Source organism: Amyelois transitella, chromosome 15 (genome assembly GCF_032362555.1).
Source record: "Amyelois transitella isolate CPQ chromosome 15, ilAmyTran1.1, whole genome shotgun sequence".
Classification (NCBI taxonomy): Eukaryota; Metazoa; Arthropoda; class Insecta; order Lepidoptera; family Pyralidae; genus Amyelois; species Amyelois transitella.
Genome location: NC_083518.1, coordinates 2,085,018 through 2,105,899, shown reverse-complemented (window position 1 = coordinate 2,105,899; position 20,882 = coordinate 2,085,018). Strand labels below are relative to the sequence as shown.

The 20,882-nt window shown below is 34.6% G+C and overlaps 2 protein-coding genes across 2 annotated transcripts; both read right to left on the bottom strand.

The window, feature by feature from the left end:
- On the bottom strand, positions 1-1,156 carry LOC106139750 (uncharacterized). The gene is made up of 2 exons (XM_013341246.2): positions 1,145-1,156; positions 1-993 (listed from the first exon to the last, which is right to left on the bottom strand). The coding sequence occupies exons 1-2, from the start codon at positions 1,154-1,156 to the stop codon at positions 1-3; spliced, it is 1,005 nt and encodes a 334-aa protein (XP_013196700.2).
- A 3,844-nt stretch (positions 1,157-5,000) lies between these two features.
- LOC106139751 (myb-like protein P) lies at positions 5,001-15,955 on the bottom strand. The gene is made up of 2 exons (XM_060948018.1): positions 15,935-15,955; positions 5,001-8,381 (listed from the first exon to the last, which is right to left on the bottom strand). Exons 1-2 carry the CDS (start codon positions 15,953-15,955, stop codon positions 5,001-5,003), a joined length of 3,402 nt encoding a protein of 1,133 aa, XP_060804001.1.
- Between the last annotated feature and the right edge of the window lie 4,927 nt (positions 15,956-20,882).

Sequence of the window (20,882 nt, the reverse complement as noted above, 5' to 3'; positions counted from 1 at the left end):
TTACCAGCCGTGCCAGCCGTGGCCGTGGTGGGAATGGTGATGTTCATGCACCTTGTGGTGGACCGTCTTCACATGAGGAACCGGGTAAGTCTTCACAACTGGCACAGGTACCTTCACGTACTTCACAACAGGGACTTCGACGACTTTCTCAACGGGTACTGGGTGCTCAACGGGAACATGTACGACCTTCTCCACGGGCACTTTCACAATCTTCTCTACCGGGTAAGGCACGGGCTTGTCAACTTTCACGTGTTGAATCTTGACAACTGGTACTGGGACGTTTCTTACGACTGGTACTTGGACGGGGTAAGGCTGGGGTACAGGCACTTGTACGGGCTGAGGGACTGGAACAGGCACGGGCTGTGGCACTCTGTGAGTGACCTGTCTGTAAACGTTGTAGCGTTCTTCACGGACGCGGTACCGAGTCGGAGCTCCGTTGCCGTTGGCCAGGCCGTGAATTTCGTTGATGACGGGGGCTTTGGGTCCTGGTGGGGGGGCTTCGCCGCCTGGAGCCGCTACGCCGGCAGCACCGAGCGCTCCGGCCGCTCCAATTAATCCTGCGCCAGGCAAAGGTGCAGCCAATCCTGCTCCAAGTCCACCGGCGATCGCGCCTCCAGCTACAACGCCACCAATTGCTCCTCCAGCTAATGCGGGTCCGGTTAACGCCGCTCCAGTTAACGCTGATCCATCAAAAGAGTGTGAGTGAAGTGACGCGCCAGCGAGCCCGTGAGAGGCAGCTCCACCGACGAATCCAGCGCCGCTATAAGTAGCCGAGGGAAGAGATCCAGCCGGGAAGCTGCTAGGTGAAAAACTGGAGTGTGCCAAAGCACTGGAGCCGCCGTAACTGGAGACACCAGGAGCTGAAAGGCCTGATGTATGATGGTCGACATGGTCTACGTGGTCGTGGTGCTCGATGACATCATGATGGCTTTGTCCGTGCAACACTCCCCCGTAACTGCTGCTCACTAGGATGGCTAAGAATGCCAATTTTGTCTGAAACAAAAACCGACCCAGTTACAATTTGCTTCTTAAACTGAAAATTTTAACCCTTATTTTCGGTGTACTTTGACTGTGTAACACACTTTTCAATAAAGATGTCAATATACTATGTCATATTGTCGATGAACTTTTTATCGATACTTACAAAAGTAGCCATATTGGTTAGCTAATCGCTGGCTACCGCGTCAACTTGTTCCTCCTACAACAAGCCTCGCTTGTTTGTGTGGATTCGGCTGTTTTCTTCATATTTATATCCGCCACTAATTCAAACCAATTCGTTGCCGAAAGTGACGAACTGGTTTGTTTGTCTCGCTCTAACGGAAATATATGCACGAATTAATTCAACTATTACTTAATTCCTTAACTGCCATAGGAATATAGGCGCATCACAAATATTGTAACGATTTCCTAATAAGTTACGAGTTTTATGGAAATTAGATTAGAAATTAGTTTTCAAGAGTTACCAAAGAAGGTCGCGGTGATAGCTTACAGAATTTGTCATTGTCTCATCAAAATTTTTAGTACTTTAAATATAGAGAAACCTATATATTTTGAGAAACCGTAATTATTTGAATTACCTACATATTGCTGTTAAAAAAATATTCCCTAATTTAATAAAGAGGGTCCCGAACCACCTTTAATTCCCAACCAAGGTTTAAAAAATTCTTATTTTTTTTAACTCAAAACTTTACAATTTGGTGCATTGAGGTAAATGAGGAAATATTCGAATAAAATAAAACAGTATATATATAAGAGTAGTAGTAGTTAATTATTTTTAGTAACTAGTACTAAAAGTAGCAGTCATTGAGTCAATCTAGTTATGCTTCAAAAATTGTGGTTTCCAGAGAATTGTACAAATAGATACAAAGAGATTGGTGGAGGGCAATTTGTTTATAAGTACCATGTAGTTTGAAATATAATTAAATTCAACAATGCAACGTCAATAGCACATGATATCATACTTCGTAACCCAAGACATCAGACAAGATTTATCCCACAAAAAGTTTCATAATTTGATCCAATCACAAAAGAAGTATGGGGCCGATGTGCGCACGCGCAGAAAGCAGAACACACGCAAGTGAACCATCCGAGAACATTTATTAGATGGACAATAACATGAGATCAACAATTGAAGACTGTAATTATTGAATACATGATTTCTATATGGTAATTATTAATTAATTGTGCTTTATTAAGGTGACTTAATATAATCTTGAATTGATGACGCGAAATATGATGTGCGTGACAATGGTCTTAAAATTGAAGACACTGCAGATGGTACAAAATGGAAAGAGAAAAATTGCAAAGCGGACCCTAGGCCCCGTAGCACAGTGACAGAGTATGCAACTGGGACAAGAGAGTAGACGATTTAATTTAAATTTTGAATAACAAGACCGATTTATCAATTTTTTATATCTGTTTTCGCTTGAAATATGACTTTATATGTAACCATAATTACGACTGTAGAACTTGAAAACGTTCCTATTTTATATAGTAGTTATGTCTTTACTAACTTTAAAAATTCCTTTATTAGAGACACAAAAAACAAATAAACTTACATATGCTAAGCATATAAAACAGTTATGTCTCGTATGCAAGGTTAAGAATTGATGTGAATTGCATTACTTGAAATATGAAATGTAGTTAGTTATCAGTTACGTTGACTTTCATATGAGATGACCTGTTTGAAGATTTGAATTTAATTAATGACGGATAAACAAATAGGATTACTCCAATTTATAGCAGGCTAATAAAGTTAAAAACTACTCGCGAATTCCAAATCTCCAAATACTAGTCAGGTATTTACAAAACTCTGTTGCAAAACTTAAGAACTCTATTTTAAGTAAAAAAGCAGTTATCAGACAGAGAATCAATTCAGTATTAAGAATTGTTCTTGAGGACACTGATCTGCGGACGATCATTTAAATGATTCGGGAGAAATCATCAATGATACGTGCTATGATGTCATCTGGCAGCTCGAATTATCATCATAATTACGTGTAACACGACTCTCATTTTCACTGAATAATTCAAAAACTCTGAATAATTAAGTATCATGCATCCATTAAATCTCCGTGTGAGGAGAAAACTTCTAGTTAGTATGATAAAGTATATTAGTTTTAACTATATTTACTGAAACTGTGTTATTTCCAGCGAAGTAAATATAATTTTTGTCTCTTATAACGATCGTAAAACCTTTTTCAATTATTTTACTTCTATTGTGGCATAGCGAATAAGATGAAACAAACATAAAAATATCCGGTTAATTTCCGTCCCCAAGGAAATATCGGGAAATGTCCTTAACCGGTTCGTTGCGGATGACAGGCAGCCGCGTCATATATTTTTTAACGTGTGGCGTATGACACGGTAGACGTGCCATTTTAAAATTGATTGCATCTCTCTCAACTTTCATTTTAGAAGATTCTACCCTGAACAAAACCATCCTAGTTTTTTACGTAAATCAAGCTTGTAGCGTTCGTTTCTGAATATTCTATGAAATAGAATAAATTAGGGATTGTCAACCTTTTTTATATTGTATTAATATTAATATCCAAAACAAAACGGAACTAATTATTATTTTACTCATTTATTATAACGGCAAACAGTCATAAACAATGATATTGTTATAGGTAAAATTGAGTAGTCTCTTCTTTACTATAGGGTAAATAATCATCATAAGGCTGAGAGTCGGGGGGTTCTTTTTGTGTGTTACATAAAGTTTCCTGAGAATCAGTTGATAATATAGTTTTCTTTGGCAAAAGTTCTTCCGTAAACAAAGTCTGAGATTCGAAATTAGAATTTTCAGTTTCGCAGATGAAGGCATTACCACGTTTTATAACTTTGTTTTGATCTGAAAAATGAATGAAAAAAAAACTGAAACTACAACGAGTGTAAAACATTACTAATATTATGTATTACCTAAAAACATTATTTAAATTTAACATCGAATGTAGTTTACATCGGACACACACATCTATGTAATTTACCTCACTCTCTCATTTTTTAATTTCGAAACCTAGAAAATGTTTGCTACCTCTGAACAGAAAAGTAACTTATCAGCCATTTTCAGGAAAACACTTAATAAACTCACTCAAAAAGTAAGTATATTGTTTGACTTACTTTTGTTCATATCAGAGAATCACTCGACACAGTATCTCCACCTGCGTAATATTAAAAAAACACTGTTTAAGATATGAAAGTTTGTATGAAATTAATTATTGTGGGTACAGCAATTGGGTCATAATAAATTACAAATTAATTAACGAAAATCTTTATTTGTAACAATTTCACAACAATTGCAATTACTCAACAATACCAAAATTGTTCTTAAGGTATCACAAAATAACATTACTAATGAATAAAGGAAGGAATCGAATATTTACAACCTACTCGTCAGATTTGTCATTATAATTTAACTTAGCTTAGTTTATTTACAGTAGATATAACAACCTTATATTAATAACAATACACCCAGATTCTGGATGTTGGTTTCTTTTAAAACATAACAATACTCAAGCTTTCAAAATTAATAAATGCGGTAACAAAATATGGAAGAAAATAAACATTATTCATAAAATTCTTAAAGACGTCCGTGAAAATTTAATGAAATATTTTAAAGGTCAATTGCATAAGTATTTTAATAACTTTTTATTCTATTTTACGCACAGATTTTACATAATATCAAAAATTTAAAATATATTCATTTACCTAACTCCTACGTAAACACCATCTAAAATGTAGCTGTCTTTTGTCACATTTATTGTTCAATAACCTTGACGTATCTACGCTTAAAATATTTACACTTGATTTTACGGAACGTATGATGTAGAAGAAAAACTCTTTTGAAAAAAACAATGCCACCGAGCTTAAATAAATAAAGTTGATTAGGCGATAAGATTAAAAAAATACATGCTTAATACCTATTGTCAGACTATAAGATCAGTTCAACAGACTATAAATTAAAACTATTGACTTAATTAGTAATACATGAAAGTGTTTTCTTACGTATTTTCCTCATCATCAAGTCTATCCATTTTAGCATCAGCGATAGGCGGCGGTGGCCGTAGTAACGTCGGAACGGAAGCTTCGTCTTCTTCTTCAGTATTGGTACCAGCTTCATATAAAGGTTCAGTTTTCATAACTCGAACTAGCTTCGGCTTATAACGACGTCGCTTAGTGTTTTTCTTTTCAAAGTTATTACGAGATTCCCGACTTTTTGTCTGAGGCGGAGGCGGTTTTAACAAAGGATAGGGTTCATCTGAATGTAACTTTGGATATTTTCTTTGATATGAACGCTGACCTTGCAAAGAGTTTGGATGTCGGTGTCTATCAGCTATCCTGTGTCCTGAAATAATGGCATGCTTAGGGCGTTTTTCGAATTTATTCGGCAAGCCTTCATCGTCTTGAGCTGTGACATCTGATCCAGTACTTGCTTCGCGTTCATTTGATATGTCATCCAGTTGTTCTATAACTGCACCAATAGGATGGTTGTTGGAAGCATCTGCTATTGGTATAATACTCTCACTTTCTTCTTCTTCTTGACTACGAGAATACTTTACACCTTGGTAAGGTCGCCCAGGATTATAAAAATCCAAATATGGATTAGCAAAGGCACTTAAACCATCGTTTATTGATGCATAACTACCAGTATTATCATTTTTCAAAAGTAATTGTTGCAATTGCGATAAATCTAGTTTCAAAGGGATGGTCTTACTGAATTGGTTACCCAAAGGTAATAAATGACTATCATCAATTGCTGGTTTTCCTTTTAACATATCTGCAACTAATTTGAGATCTACATTGAAGGGGTTAGCAACTTTAAATCCGTTTATATTCGATATTAATCCACTGGCCTGAGGGTCAATATCGGGCCTGTTAAGATTAAGTGGAGTTTGTTTATTCAACAGTTTGTTAAGAATCGAGACATCAATTTGGTGGCTTCCAACATTCTGGTTAATTCTAGTTGGCAAAGGAGTAGGTATCACTGCTGTATCAAAATTGTTATTAAACCGCAACGTATCTCCTTCTGATAAACTGGAGGAAAAACGATATGGTACGTCATTAAGTTTCAATATATTCGCGATATCACTAGGCATGGTGTTTTGTGGTCGCTGTAAACCTTGTTGCTGAATGTTTGCTGATGATTGGAAATTATCTTGATATGGACTATTTGGTGATGAAACAAAAGTTGGAGATGCACTCGAACCTTCAAAGTAACGTTTGTCTTGTAGATTATACAGAGAATCTTGAATTTGTTGCTGCTTTGCATAAAATGGTAAATTTGAGTCAAGTTGCTTGCTTTCGCTGTTTAATATGTCTTCTGGCTTTGTTTTTATATTGAATCCATAAATAGAGTTTTTATCTTTATAGTAAGCATCTGTGACCGATCTGTAATATTGCTTCAAATTTTCTTCAAGTTGATTTTTGCCTGAGTTTTGTACATTAAATCTGTTATTATTATCTTGGCCTCCTAACCCTCTTACTTGTGATTCTGAGTTTCCAACTACATTTGAAACATCTATGGGAACAATGTTTTTCAAAGCTTTGTCATGGTCAAATGGTAATTTGGATTTCTGATCATAACTGCTATCTTTTGAGTTTGTATAATAATAAGGTGAAGCTGTTATTAAATCTGTTTGCAAATTGCCATTGTATGGATAGTTATTAGAATTTGTGTTTTCATTGAATCTATTTCTTTGCTTGTCATTGATGCCATAATTAGGTCCAGGTGTTGGATTCGGTATATTGTAGTTTGTCGGATAGTTATTCCCGTATAGTTGTTGCTGTTGTTGTTGCTGTTGTTGTTGTTGCTGTCTTTCTTGTGCTTTTGCTGCTGCTCTAGCAAAATCTTGGGTATCTATGGTATCGGCGCTTGACTTTGATACTTGGTCATAGTTCTGCGGCCTGCCGGTATCCATATGGAAATTCATCTGACTTACCGCCATACCTGGTGAACTTTGTAAAGCTGAAGGCTGATTAGAGTATTGATATCTTCCAAAGCTTCCTTGCGGATAATTTTCTGTACTTACTAAAGCCTTTTTATTTTGAAGTTTCCATCCATAATCACCATGTGAGTAATAGTTATTATTTTGACCATTTTCTTCAAAGCTTTTTATTCGCCCCTTCAAGTTATCCGATTGATATTCTGGTTGAGCATAATTTAGATATAAATTGTTAGCAGCTGGTACATTTCCCATCCGGTGGTTGTCACTATTCGAGTTATCATTAGCATCTGATCTCAAATCTTGTTGATTATTATTATATGGATAATTTTGATACTGAGTAAGTGATAATTCTTGAAGAGATTTCGATACACTGTTAATTCCATTTTGTTGATTTCGCCACGAATCATGACTTTGATCTGAATAAGGAGACGAAGAAGGAACCGGAGTAGAGGATGGATAATCATTTTGGTATTGTTGCATGTTTACCGGGTATCTTACTCCATGAGCGGAATTATCATAATGATCTATCATCATCTTTTTTTGGAACTCATTTTCGTAATTAAGGGAGTTGCTTCCTATAGTTGAGCTCACTCTATTGCTGTAATCTGGAGATACATCTTGAATATTTGATAATGGAGATGAAACATACGATTGCAAATTAGGTGGACTAGATATATAAATCGGCGAAGAACTAGAAACGTAAGAGTTTGACTGTGTACCCACATATTGATTATTTGGAAGAGGCGTTGATATAAGTGGCGTTACAGACGCTGGTGTACTTTGAATACTATCAAAATTATAAGAATTACCACCACCGTATTGATACGAGTTTGTATTAGTTAAATAATTTTGACCAACAGACATTTTCGGTTCAAGTTGGGGTATTTGGTTTGACTGATGGTTGTTGTCGTCATAATTTGGGGATATTGTGGAATATTGGTATTGGGGTTGTGGGGTGGCTGTGTAGCTAAGATGAGGGGCTTGAGTAGATACTTGTTGTTGCTGATAGTATTGATTCTCCGCTCTCATTTGCTGCAGGAACTCTTCGGGTGGCAGGGAGTATTGCATAGCTGCATACTGGTTACTAGCTGCGGTGCCGCTGTCTTGTGTTTCAGCAGTGTTGGTCTCGTGATGATCATCCTGATGATTTTGATGTTCAAAGGGATTTTTAATTCGGTACACTTTTCTTGTTCTTGTTCGATCTGCTCTGTTGTATTCTTCATTGTTCTCAGGATCTGTCATATGGTATTGTACACTCACCGAACTAATCGACTGACTATTCGGATCCCTCTGAATGATGTTGGTACTGTAACTAGTGATGGTTTCAACCTGGCCATCGTTGGAAGCCATCTGTTGGAGACGCAGTAAGTCTCGATCGCTGAATCCATCTTGACAACGGACATTTCTGATGATTTGTATGACTACTAGTAACCGTATCTGAAACAAAATGAAATTTAAATTATATTTTTTTTTACTAATAGATAATATGGTACATATTTTGGGATGCCTTCAGATCATTACGATAACTTTTATTTTATTATGAAATAAAAAAAACAGATCTTTCTTTTACTTCTATAAAAAGAGCATTTGATATTATTAATAAAGAAGAGAGAACTTCTCTACAAATAAAAACAAATAAACTTTATTCGTTTCTAATGATAAATCTTAAATCAATGATCAATTTTAATTATATCAATAGGTGATACTGATTTTGATGCCTTCACTTTATGCTACCTTTAATTTATAATTACTCTTTGAGATTTCAACTTTTACTTTCAACCAGGATAAAATTAACCAAGTACTTTGTATATGGACTTGAAACTAATTAGTAACCTATTCCAAGATAGCTGTGTACAAGTTTTTCAAGACGATTTTACCACCATTACCATATACAAGTTTCTCCTTCAATCACATCAAAGATATACAATGTATGAATTACAAGTTGAAGGGCTACCTAACGATTTTAAATAATATGTTTATTTAAACTTTTTGAATGCATTAAGAGAGTTATGAATCTGGATGAAGCGAAAGAAGTATGCAGTGATCTCTGCCTACACTAGCACTATAGGTGGATTTAATGTTAGAAGAACTATCTGCCATATGATTGTGTACCCATTTTGCACAAATGTTTTATCGCATCAAAAAGTTTCACTTAGCGCAGAGGAATCATTCCTACCTTAAACCTCTTTAAATTTGTGGTTGAGTGTATTGTCATTTTTAATATTAAAAAAAAATATTAATTAAGTATAAATAACCTTTGGAAGTTGTTCAAAATAACATACAACAAGAAACGTGATAACTTTTAGTATGTTCCGTAATTTTTATGATAAACTAAGGTAAATAGCAGAACGTGGCCATTCAGTCTTTTCAAGACTGTTGGCTCTGTCTACCCCGCAAGGGATATAGACATAGCTATATGTATGTATGTTTTATTTTTGAAAATTAATGTTATTATTTAAATGTATTTTGTAACAGTTGTATTGTGCCTTAAGTCTGCTAAATTAAACGGAAAATATAAACATGTAAAATTTCAACGCCTTTCACAAAACTTTATAACTGTCCATATATATCATACTAATGAATCATTCTAATGAAACAACATGCTTGTGTATTGATTAACAGCTGCCTAGAATGATTGTCATGAACGGCGCGTGCGCACTTGGAATGTATGTGATAGTGACATGATGTATCTTTTCAGCCGTGAAATGGTTATTAAAATGTATCACAGAATTAACGGTCGTTTACCTTGCGATATTTTCAGCGTCTACCTTGTTACAAATATTCGTTTTATTTATACTAATATAACAAATGTGTAGTGTGTTTGTTTGTCCGTCTTTCGCTTCAAAACCACTGAACCGATTTTCATGAAATTTTGTAAACTTGATAGTGAAGAGTAGAAGGATACAGGATAACTTAACAACCTTGAAATGTCTCAAAGACCCCTTTCAGCTGGATGTCTTAATTATGTAATTGAGATCCAAATTTAAATACAGTAGATAGTTATTACACTGCTTAAAAGAAAAATTCCAAGATTAGAATTCTTTGCTGCTATTTGCTAAACGCGTTGTATTCTTACTATCATTGGCTGATGGCATGTGACGTTAGTGAAGTTGCCACAGTAGTACTGCACCAGAATAATGTGCTTATTCTGCTAGTCGCCTTTTGCGACATCTATGGAATAGAAGTCCTGTTCTAAGTGCCATGAAACGCACAGTAAAAGATATAAATAATAGTCACAAGAATACCAGATGGAGGCAGAATGTCGTGAGCAGATTTCCACAATAGAAAGCTTAACATGGCGACTTTAGCTTTCAATAGCGTGCTTAAATTGCAAATGCTGCAGCTTCGGGTCAAATGTCGAGCCTTACCAGTTTTATACCACCACATTATTATGTAAATTATGGTGTGTTATAGTACGTTTATTGATAAAACGTAATATCAAAGTGTGCTTACTTCAAAAAATTTGAAAAAACACAACCAAAGCTGGATTAGGTTATTCGTGACGGACATCAGACGAGTGTCTGATTTCCTTATTTACCTAAGATTGTAATCACATGGTCTGAGGCCGACCCACGAATCTTAAGAATATTCATACTAGCCAAACTTCCAGACTAATATTACACAAACGAAAGTGAGTTTGTTTATTTGTACGTTTTAACAGTTGACCACTGAACAGATTTACATGAAATTCAGCAAACATATGGTGCGGTGTACAGAAAAGGACATAGGGTACCTTTCATCGCACTAAAAAGTATAGGTAGTTGTAAGTATAAGTATAGGTAGGGACAAATTACACAGATTGAGTTAGCCTCGAAGTAAGTTCGAAACTTGTGTTACGAGATACTAACTCAATGATACTATAATGATATTTTATAATAATTTTATAATAATAATAAATACGTGTATAGATAAACATCCAAGACCCAGGCCAATCAGAGAAAGTTCGTTTCTCATCATGCCCTGGCCGGGATTCGAACCCGGGACCTCCGGTGACACAGACAAGCGCACTACCGCTGCGCCACAGAGGCCGTCAGATTCATTCTTTTGTAGGTGGCGCTAAATACGCGCGGACGAAGCTGCAGGTAAAAGCTAGTGCGATATAAGAAAGAAAATAATACGGTCAAGTTCAATGAGGAAGCTTTAAGCTCTAGTTCCGAATAGCTAACCAATCAAACAATAAACAAAAAAAACCTAAATAGTAATCCTTACTTGCACCAACAATGACAAGTTACCAACTAAAATATATCCACGCAAGTCTATCCATCTAATTGATACGCCACTCAATTCAATTTCCCTATCAACATTCCCCTTTCCCACGGTCATAGGTAGATAACAGGTAGTAGCAAGTTAAAAGCAACATAGTAGGAAGAGCTTTCGCTGGGTGAAAAGCTCCTAGTAAAGGGCAGTGAAATCCTACCATCTTCGCGTCTCCGCGACCTTTGACACGTGACAGGGATTACGTAGTTTGGATTTATAGCCTTGTTAATGTGTTTTGTATATAGGGATAAATTGTGCTTATAATATCAATGACATCAATTAGCTTTTGCTAAGCGAAGAAGAATTTCATGTCAGGGATGAAAGTGAATCTTGACACTGCGCTACACCAAGAAATTGGTATCGCCATTTTTTTCGTTGTCACGGACCTGTCTTTTGGTTAAGACATTTCATTGGTTTTCAATTTTATTTGTGTATTAAAATAATATAGCTGAATGATGTTATTTAATAAAAGGATCTACGAAAACAGAAAGATATTTTTTTATCTTGATAATTGCGACAGGTGATCTCAAAGTCGGATGGATCAAAAAGTACCTCAATTTGATACCTACTAATATTTAAATCAATTTATTCTGACTTAACTGTTTTTGCTAAAAAAAAATTTGAAGCAGACCCGATAATGATACAACGGTGTTGCATACGCCTCTTCACAAATATGATATGTCAATGTCGCTAACAAAAAGAGGGTGATTCGAATAAATAATTTAAAAAAATTCAATAACTTACAAAATTATATCGTCTAACTAATGAGAATCACTCATAAAACAAATATATGCCATTGTCGTAAGGTTAAATTTATAAATACCCCACAATATGGCTTTCTCTATGATTTATCGAAGTTACGTGAATGTCCCAGAATTGGCCCACTTGTGGGCTACGATAAATTTGAGTTACGTCATGTTATTTTATATTAATTGGGCCCTCAACTAGAAACATATTTAATATTAAATACATGTTTCTAGAGAGAATTACTTTCTTTGAAAATGTCAAGATTTTGTTTATTTATTTAACATCTATTTATGTCTTTTAAACTACAGCGGATTCTGATTCCGCTTATAAACAGTGACTCCTTCCCTAAAAGCATTGCTTGGTATAATAAAATTCAATATAATATGACAGCAGTAAAATTCAAACGAGCACCTTTAATTTGTCAATTGGATACTAACATTACTCTACCACCGAGGCGCATGAAGATAAGTGTTCTCATAAATGCATCCCAAATTATTATAAGTAGAAATCATCCTATAAATAATATTTTCTCCACGCAATTAGGTTTTAACTAGCCTAACCCAACAAGTAATTTCAATAAACAATTCCTAGTTACATCTTCAGCATAGAATCACTTTAATAGTTCTGGTCAACGGCCCGTCAATAACCAGGTTTCCCTTTTGCCAGCTCATGATCAAACGCTCCTATAACCATAGTATAGTGGCTATAATAGCAGTTAGTACTGTGCAGTCAATTATTCCGAATCAATGCAGCGAATAATAAGTTTATGTGACAAATCGATGATGAATTGTGTGTGTTTGTTACACATCGGGTATGAACAAGATAGGTACCATTAATTTAAATCATTAAGGTAATTGAATAAACTACGAGTATCTTGGCAAAGCTGAAAGTAATTATGGATTTTGGTTTTGAATAACATAGTTATCATGAAAATTAAATGAAAATTACTGTAAATCTCACAAAAACCGATAGGACCTATAATATTATTACCTACTAAGAACAACATTTATTGAAGACAAAGTAGAGACATGATTCCTAAAATAACTTTATACTCCAAAATACAAATTAAGAAGAAACATTAAAAGAAACGTATTAAAGTACTTTTAATCGTTTTGTGATGATACGTACAAATATAATTCTCGTAGTGATATTTGATTAAAAACTAATAAAACTGAAATAAAGTTGGACGATTCGCTCTGTGTAAGTATCTGACTTTTGTATTGCGTGATCATGAATGTGATCCAGGCCTCGTCTCCAAGGGAAATAGGAAAATGCCCGGAGTGAAACATCAATGTTATTATTTTATTACTTCGATTTGTCGAGACTAAGTAAATAATCATAGAAATACGAGTACCAATACGCCTTTGATTGACCTGAAGAACAAAAATCAGATAATTTATTGAGATTTGGGTGGTCTTAAGATACATCTTATAAGAGAATAATAAGCAAATAAATACATTCATCATTTCAAACTGCTGTCTCGTACGAACACGATAAATTTATTGAATTTGAGTTTAATGTTCATTCATGAGATCTTGATAAGCGCATCAGATTCTAATCCATCATTCTAAGTATCAATTAAGTGTATGACTTTCTTAGTATTTTTTTTACTGAAAAAAAAAAACGAATTATTATTAATTTAGTTTATTTATTATTATACTTTAATTAATTTATTAGATATTATTATATTTATTATTTTTAATTTATTATTTTTTTTCAGTACCAATAGGTGATCACGATGTTGTATTAGTTCGCATTGATTTAATGGAATATAAAAAAAACGATAACAATTTGTATGTTCCGATTAAAGTCCAGTCAAAATCATTCATTCCCATAGAGATTTTCTCGTTGTCCCTAAACTTATTAAAGAACATGCAATTTTTTTGGCTTCCTGAGTTAAATAATTCCTAGACCATCAGTAACTCATCACGCCTAAGTAACGGAAGGATATTATAAGTAGCCATAAATAACGTTACTATTGTTGCATTAAACGAACGTTACTTCTGTAAAGTTCTGATGCATATTCAATAGATTATAGTCGGATTTCCGGCAGCGTTAACGATTCTTGTTTATTTTTCCTTCCCGTGGGAATTTTGGGATACTGTCTATTAATTCTTCTCTATGCTTGAAACTCTCACGTCAAAGGCCTAGCAGTTTCAGCTGAACATTTTTATAAAAGGTTTAAGTGTGTTTGACCTTAATAAGCTTTTTAGTTAATAATTAATAGAGTGAAGTTAATAATAGAATTATAATTCAAATAGTGATAAGTTGCTATCCCATCGCCTAAGAGAAGAATCCCAAGTTTTTAAGCCAATCCCTTAGTCGCATTGTATGTCATCCATGGGAAAAAGATGGAGCGGTCCCATTCTTTTTGTCTTAGTACTGGGAATGACAAGGCACTGACCACATTAAGCAATAAACTACTCATGTGTTTTCACTCTTAGTTAATTGGACACATATAAATTAATTGCCGCACGAGAGTAAAGTAGAGTTCTTCACGACATATGTGCAGTCGTGCCATTCACTTATAAATAGTATAGAGGAATTTCATTTACAGGTTATTGCTGATGTTTTATGAGATTTTAGGCTTACAAACTTGTGATTCTTTTATAGGCGACGAGCTAGCAACCTGCCACTATTTGAATCTCAATTCTATCATTAAGCTAAATAGCTGAGCATGGCCTATCAGTCTTTTTAAGACTGTTGGATCTGTCTACCCCACAAGGGATATAGAAGTGACCATATGTATGTATTTATGTATTCACAATATGGACTTTACATACAAATAGTCAAAGGTTGCCAGCACATCCCCTACAAGCGGAATCTTAAGTTTAAAAGCCATCCCTTAGTCGCCTTTTACGACGTCAATGGAAAGTATACGGAAGAAACCAAAAATTATATTCTAATGAATAATTATCCTATAACTTCCTTTATCCGACAATGAACTCTGCGAAACATACAAAGTCTTCCTACTTTATGTCGATTTTATCGAATGCGTATGCGCACAAAGTTAGCGCCGCGCCTCGCGATGTACGATAGGAGGCTTGAACTTTGTTGTTTTGTTGTTAATTGTACTAATTATATACAATGTGTGAGATTATCTGATATGATGTAACTATTTATAAGGTAAACTGTATAGCAAAGTGTATGTATAATACAGTATATATGTATATTTTATTTTTACTTTTATTTATGTTATAGTATTTAAATCTAACAGACTATACGTTATATGTATATCGAAACGTAACTTATACTTTTTTATTATTAATACTATGACAAATACTCAAATATAATTTTCTTGCATTATTACTATTATGGAAACTTAACATTTTCCGTTTACAAAGTTGACTTATAAATTAAATAAAAATAGTGTTTTTATTCTTTAAAAACTAACATTTTTAAATAATTTATCTATAACTGAAAATTAATACATGCTTTTGTATAATTGTGATAAAAATAACTTTATTTCTGTGAATATTTTGTTGTTTCAAATGAAATAATGATAATAATGAATAGAATATGTGTGTTTTTATAAATAACGTTTCTCAGTGTAAAATGATATTGATGGAAACTATTTAGAATTGATCACTTACAAATCCAGAGATATTAAATAATTATTTTGTTGTGTACACATAAAATTATTGAAAGTACCTTGTTTGTTTCGTTTACAAATACAACGTACTTGATATTTCTTTTTTTGTAAATTCAATAAACAATTGTTGCGGGAAAGAAGAAAATATTATCTTTATGAACTTTTAAAAATTATAAACTTATAAATTAAGGATATTTCCATAATAGGCATTCTTACAAAATTGCTAAATATAAATCTAATTTATTAATTTGATCTTTCGAAAATCCATAACAAAAATATAAATAGTTATTATTTTAACTGAGAGCACTCATCGACTGACTCCCAAATCTCTGCCAAGATTGTATAACTCGCACCTTAATTTATACCTATCGATTTGATAACCGGGGTCACTCACCGCTTGCATTACGGCCTTCATCTTGTTACAGAGTTAGCACCAAATGTCACTTCACATAGTTTTCACACACAACCGATCCCGAAACCAAAATGGGGTAGTTTTACTATACGTTGTGTTAAATGCCGTGGCGTTAGCGGTGTGGGTTCAAGGTTACCGCGAGTCAGGTTTATATACGAGGGTAACGGACCGTGGGACTGTGTATGTGCGCGTGCGCAGGGTGCAATAGAGATGCACCGTAGTATTGCACACTTGCATCCAACAAGTGGCTCTCAAAGTATGGATGACAATGCTGACCTAAGTCCTTAGAAAGTGAAAGGGCTGAAGGCGCGTTCGTGGTATTTTGTCAGCGAATCTGATAAGATTTGATGAATTTATCTCGTGTAAAGGGCACAGTATATCGCCGTTTTATCTGTTAGTATTCTGTGGGCAGGGACATACTTTGAATCTCAATTCCTTTCATCTAAACGTGGAATTCGAATCCAGTAAGTATGGCTCTGTGAGAGATATTTGTGTCAGGAATAATCTTAGGCTGATTCTATTGACATCTAAGACATTGAGATTTTTTTTATAAGTAACAATATTGAATACAAAATTCATTCAAAAATACTGAGTAAAAGATAACTTCACGACTGTAAAATAAAAATTAAAAAAAAAAACTTTTTATTCTATAACATCGCCCTGCACACTTTCGATTAAACTTAATATTCATAAAGGTGTTAAAATCAATATAGTTAAACGACATAATTATAATATTACCTAACGGCCTATGTCGAATATGTCATTAAATTTAACCAAATGGCGAAACTTTCTTGTAAATTCTCGAAACGTGTCATATTAGAGAGATTTATATTAATATTACTCAATTTGTTGTAACGCCAATGTCTTAAAATATTTAATCTGTTTTTAGACATCACGGGTTTATATTTCTTTATTAAATTAGGTTAATATTATTTTGTTAAAGTAAATTGCGATGTTCAGGTTTCAACATTCGCATTCATAAAACATTGAATGTCATGACACAAATTTCTTATTTTAATACAAAAGTATTATTCCAAGAATTAATTTATGATCTAAAAGCATTTATAAAAATGGTAAGAAAGTTGATTAGCTGTGAAACTTAATTTTTAAACCTAAGAAAAAAATTATCTTATTTAGAAAATTTAGTAAATAGTCTTCTTACTCCTGGCTTTTTAGTCCCGGTTGCATCCTCACCACTCTCTGGAGAAGCCCGGGGTATGCCTTTGACATTGGGCCCTGGATAAACCTAATCTTAAGTAGTTATTTACCAAACAGTATTGATTATGTAAACAGTATTATATATAGTAGTGTGTTTTAGAACCACTGACCACCTATCGGGTACACTCCTACCAGAGCATTAACATTTAAGTCTAGCTACAGAGACGGTAATCACCTATAGATGAGTAATAAAAGTTACATGCTGCGTACATGCCTTGTTTACATTTTCGTTATTCCATATGGTGAGCTTTCTACAAAACCAGTATGACCTATCGTAGAAGCCCTTTTGATCTCATGGTTATAACAACTACAAATTAATTGGAAAGTGTGACTCACTGGTATAAATTTTAAATCACTTTTTATTTTTTTAATCAAACTTATTCATAATCGTGTCGTGTGGTTTCCAGCACTTAATAATAGGACCACTCCATATCTTTCCCATTGATGTCGAAAAAGGAGACTTTTCAAAAACGATTATTCTGTTGTTCATAAGTCCGACTCTGATGAAATCAATTTAACGAAAGCGTTTCACGTTTTTTATCTCTCTTTATATAAATTAAAAAAACAACTGATTTAAAATTATTTTATACCTTTTCAATTACACTAAATGTCGTTGAGTTTCTTTTCAATAAAAAAAATTTTGACAAGTTTCAACGGCGAGCTGACATGAATAGATTGAAGAATGTGAATAAAACAAAAGTATGGACAACAAAAGTATGAAAGTGGGACGTGGTAAGAGTCTCTGTCTACCCCTCTAGGAAAAGGGTATATTATAGGTATAAGATAGCTCAATCTGCATAATCTAAGCTTCAAAGTGCAAACTTACGTAAGGCTTTTGCGCATCCTGTAAGATCTACTTCCGCCACGCCCACAGCCCACTGAGAGAAACCTTTGTTTATAGAGCTTTAGATCCTAAGGCTGTTGTCAGGAAATATACGCAAAAGCTGAGCTTTAGCGATGTATAATTACATGGTGAATGAACAGATATATTCGTATTGGAATCATTACTTTTATATCAATTCATATTTTTTAATATACACGATGTGCATTCGTCCACGATTTAGGTTTAAGAGATCTACATATATATATTTGTAAATTGACGTCCGGTGAAAATGCTGCAGTGTAGTTTGTTCCGTCGCTTCTTCTACGCATGCGCTAGTAGCGGTAGCTTGGAAGCGGTAGTAGTTTTAATTAGATTTAAGTGATGTGTCGTCAATTAGTGATACCTTGTATCCAATTATGAAAATAAATTTATTCTATTCTATTTGTTTTGCTAAAGTATTATGCCAACTATGGTTAAAAAAAAATACTATTGTATGTTGTTTTTTATGAAATTTGTTTAAATAATGTAATGCTTCGTCCACATCGCAAGGAAACCTATACATTGATGATGATCCATTAAGGGTCAGGTTCCTCTGCCAAGACTGTGAAGGTCAGACGGGAGGCGCTCCTTAAAAAAATTCACTTACCCAACCTGGAATCATGGTCAAATTTGCACCTGGAAATCCTCACCAGAAAAAAGAAGAAAAGACTAACGTCAAAAAGGTGATGTTGACAAAAAGATAGGGTTGGATAAAAAAAATGGGCGATGCAAAGCGAAGCGTGTGTGAAGTGCCGTGTGGATACCGGCACCAATAATAAAAGAATAGGACCACTCCATCTCGTTCCCATGGATGTAGTAAAAGGCGACTAAGGGATAGGCTTTTAAACTTGGGATTCTTGTTTAAGGCGATGGGCTAGCAACCTGTCACTATTTGAATCTCAATTCTAACATTAAGTCTACCCCGCAAGGGATATAGACGTGATTATAAATATATATGTATGTAGCGAGGGTCCATCGCTGCATTTCAAAAAAGAGCGCTGTCGAGATAAAACAATTGCAGAATTTCATCTTAAAATAGACTAAGTATTTATTTTTGTATACATTTGCATATTCTATCTTTGGAAACGAGATTTTGAAATATATTCAGTTGATTACAAGATAGATAACATTATATCAACACAAGGTCAATGGGCGTCTGTATGTCAACATTAAATCTCACGCAGATTGGCCTAACTCAAAAATAAGTTTTTGTGATGACATCAATAACGTCACATGCCATCAGCCGATCACAGCTTAGAATACGACACTCTCAGCCAATGATAGCTTAGTGACGTTTGAGATGTCGCCACAGATTAGAATCTGTCACAAGCCACCAACCAATTACAGTGCGTATGCTAAATCGCGCAAGCAAAGATTTCACGGATTGTAGCATAAATACAACCTCCGACTCAACATCGTCAGAGCCGCAATTCCCCAAGCATAACACCTAGCTTGGTGGAAGATCTTCCCTTTGGTGGTGGTCGAGCCCGAAACAGTTTCTTTCGTAATTTTAAGCATCTTTTTTATCAATATTTTTACTACCAAGTTACTTTACCACAATCTTGGAGTGGATTAGGCAGATTTTAAACGGAGCACCTCCCTTCCGACCTTCGCAACCTTACAGGGCTCCAAACTCAGGCAAATTGGATCATGATTACACTACACATAACACTTCGCATTTTCTCCAACAATTTTTCCTCACCGTAAAATTAACTTGTAATCTTCTGTTTCCATTTTCTCAATTTAATCAAGATACGTTAGTTTGATCTTCCCGTTTATAAATTTACAAAAAATAAGTAACAAAACAAATTAACTGTTAAGCATCATAGTTTTATCATCGGAAATGTGCAGTCCTTTAACACGGAACAGTAACCTGCAGAGCAACCCGACAGGAACCGCGTGCTGCACGTAGTATATGGAATATCCTGTACAGTGTGGGTTACGCAACCGATCTAGCCGGTCGCGCATTTCCTACGCGTTTCCCTTCTTAACGTAACGCGACATACGATCTCTGTGTTCGGTAAACATCGATCTTTTAATAACTTGCTGTTGCCCCCGACTCGAACACGTGGAAAAGTCTATCATGGTACTACGTCACGCGTTACAGTTATTAGAATGAATTGTATGTATCCGTGTATGTTGATGTGTCAGTGTATGTGATCTCCGGCACCAATAGAAAAAATTATAGTACCACTCGATTTCATTCCCATGGATGTTCTAGAAGGCGACTACGGGATAGGCTTTTACTCTGAAATTCTTCTTTTAGGCGATGGGCTAGCAACCTGTCACTGTTTGAATCTCAATTCTATCATTAAGCCAAACAGCTGAACGTGGCCTATCAGTCTTTTCAACACTGTTGGCTCTGTCTACCCCGCATGGGATATAGACGAGATTACATGTATGTACCCTATATGCTGGGTGTCTAGGTAAGGTCATTTAAATTCGTTCAATAGTTTCAGAGTTTTACTAACCGACATACAAATAATATGATATTTTTTGTTTCCTAATTCTTACCAAAACACTTTTGCTTGATCGCTCCTAACACCTATTTTTCTGCTTATGATTAACCAAGCGAGCGAAACGATTGATATCTACCAATAGTAAATTACATTTTTTGTATATTTGTAACGCGATAATTTTAAAACGTTGGTCTGATGTAGGTTCTATGAATATAATTTTTAAGTTCGTGATTATATAGTAATATAAATAAGTAAGTGTTGAATTGTGATATATGTTCATTTTTAAGAATCCTTCATTTGTTCAAATTTTAAAACGTACTTTTCAAGCAAATATTAATGGAGGGTATTTAGAGTATACTTCCACAAACCAACAAGTATATTGCCCGTTCTT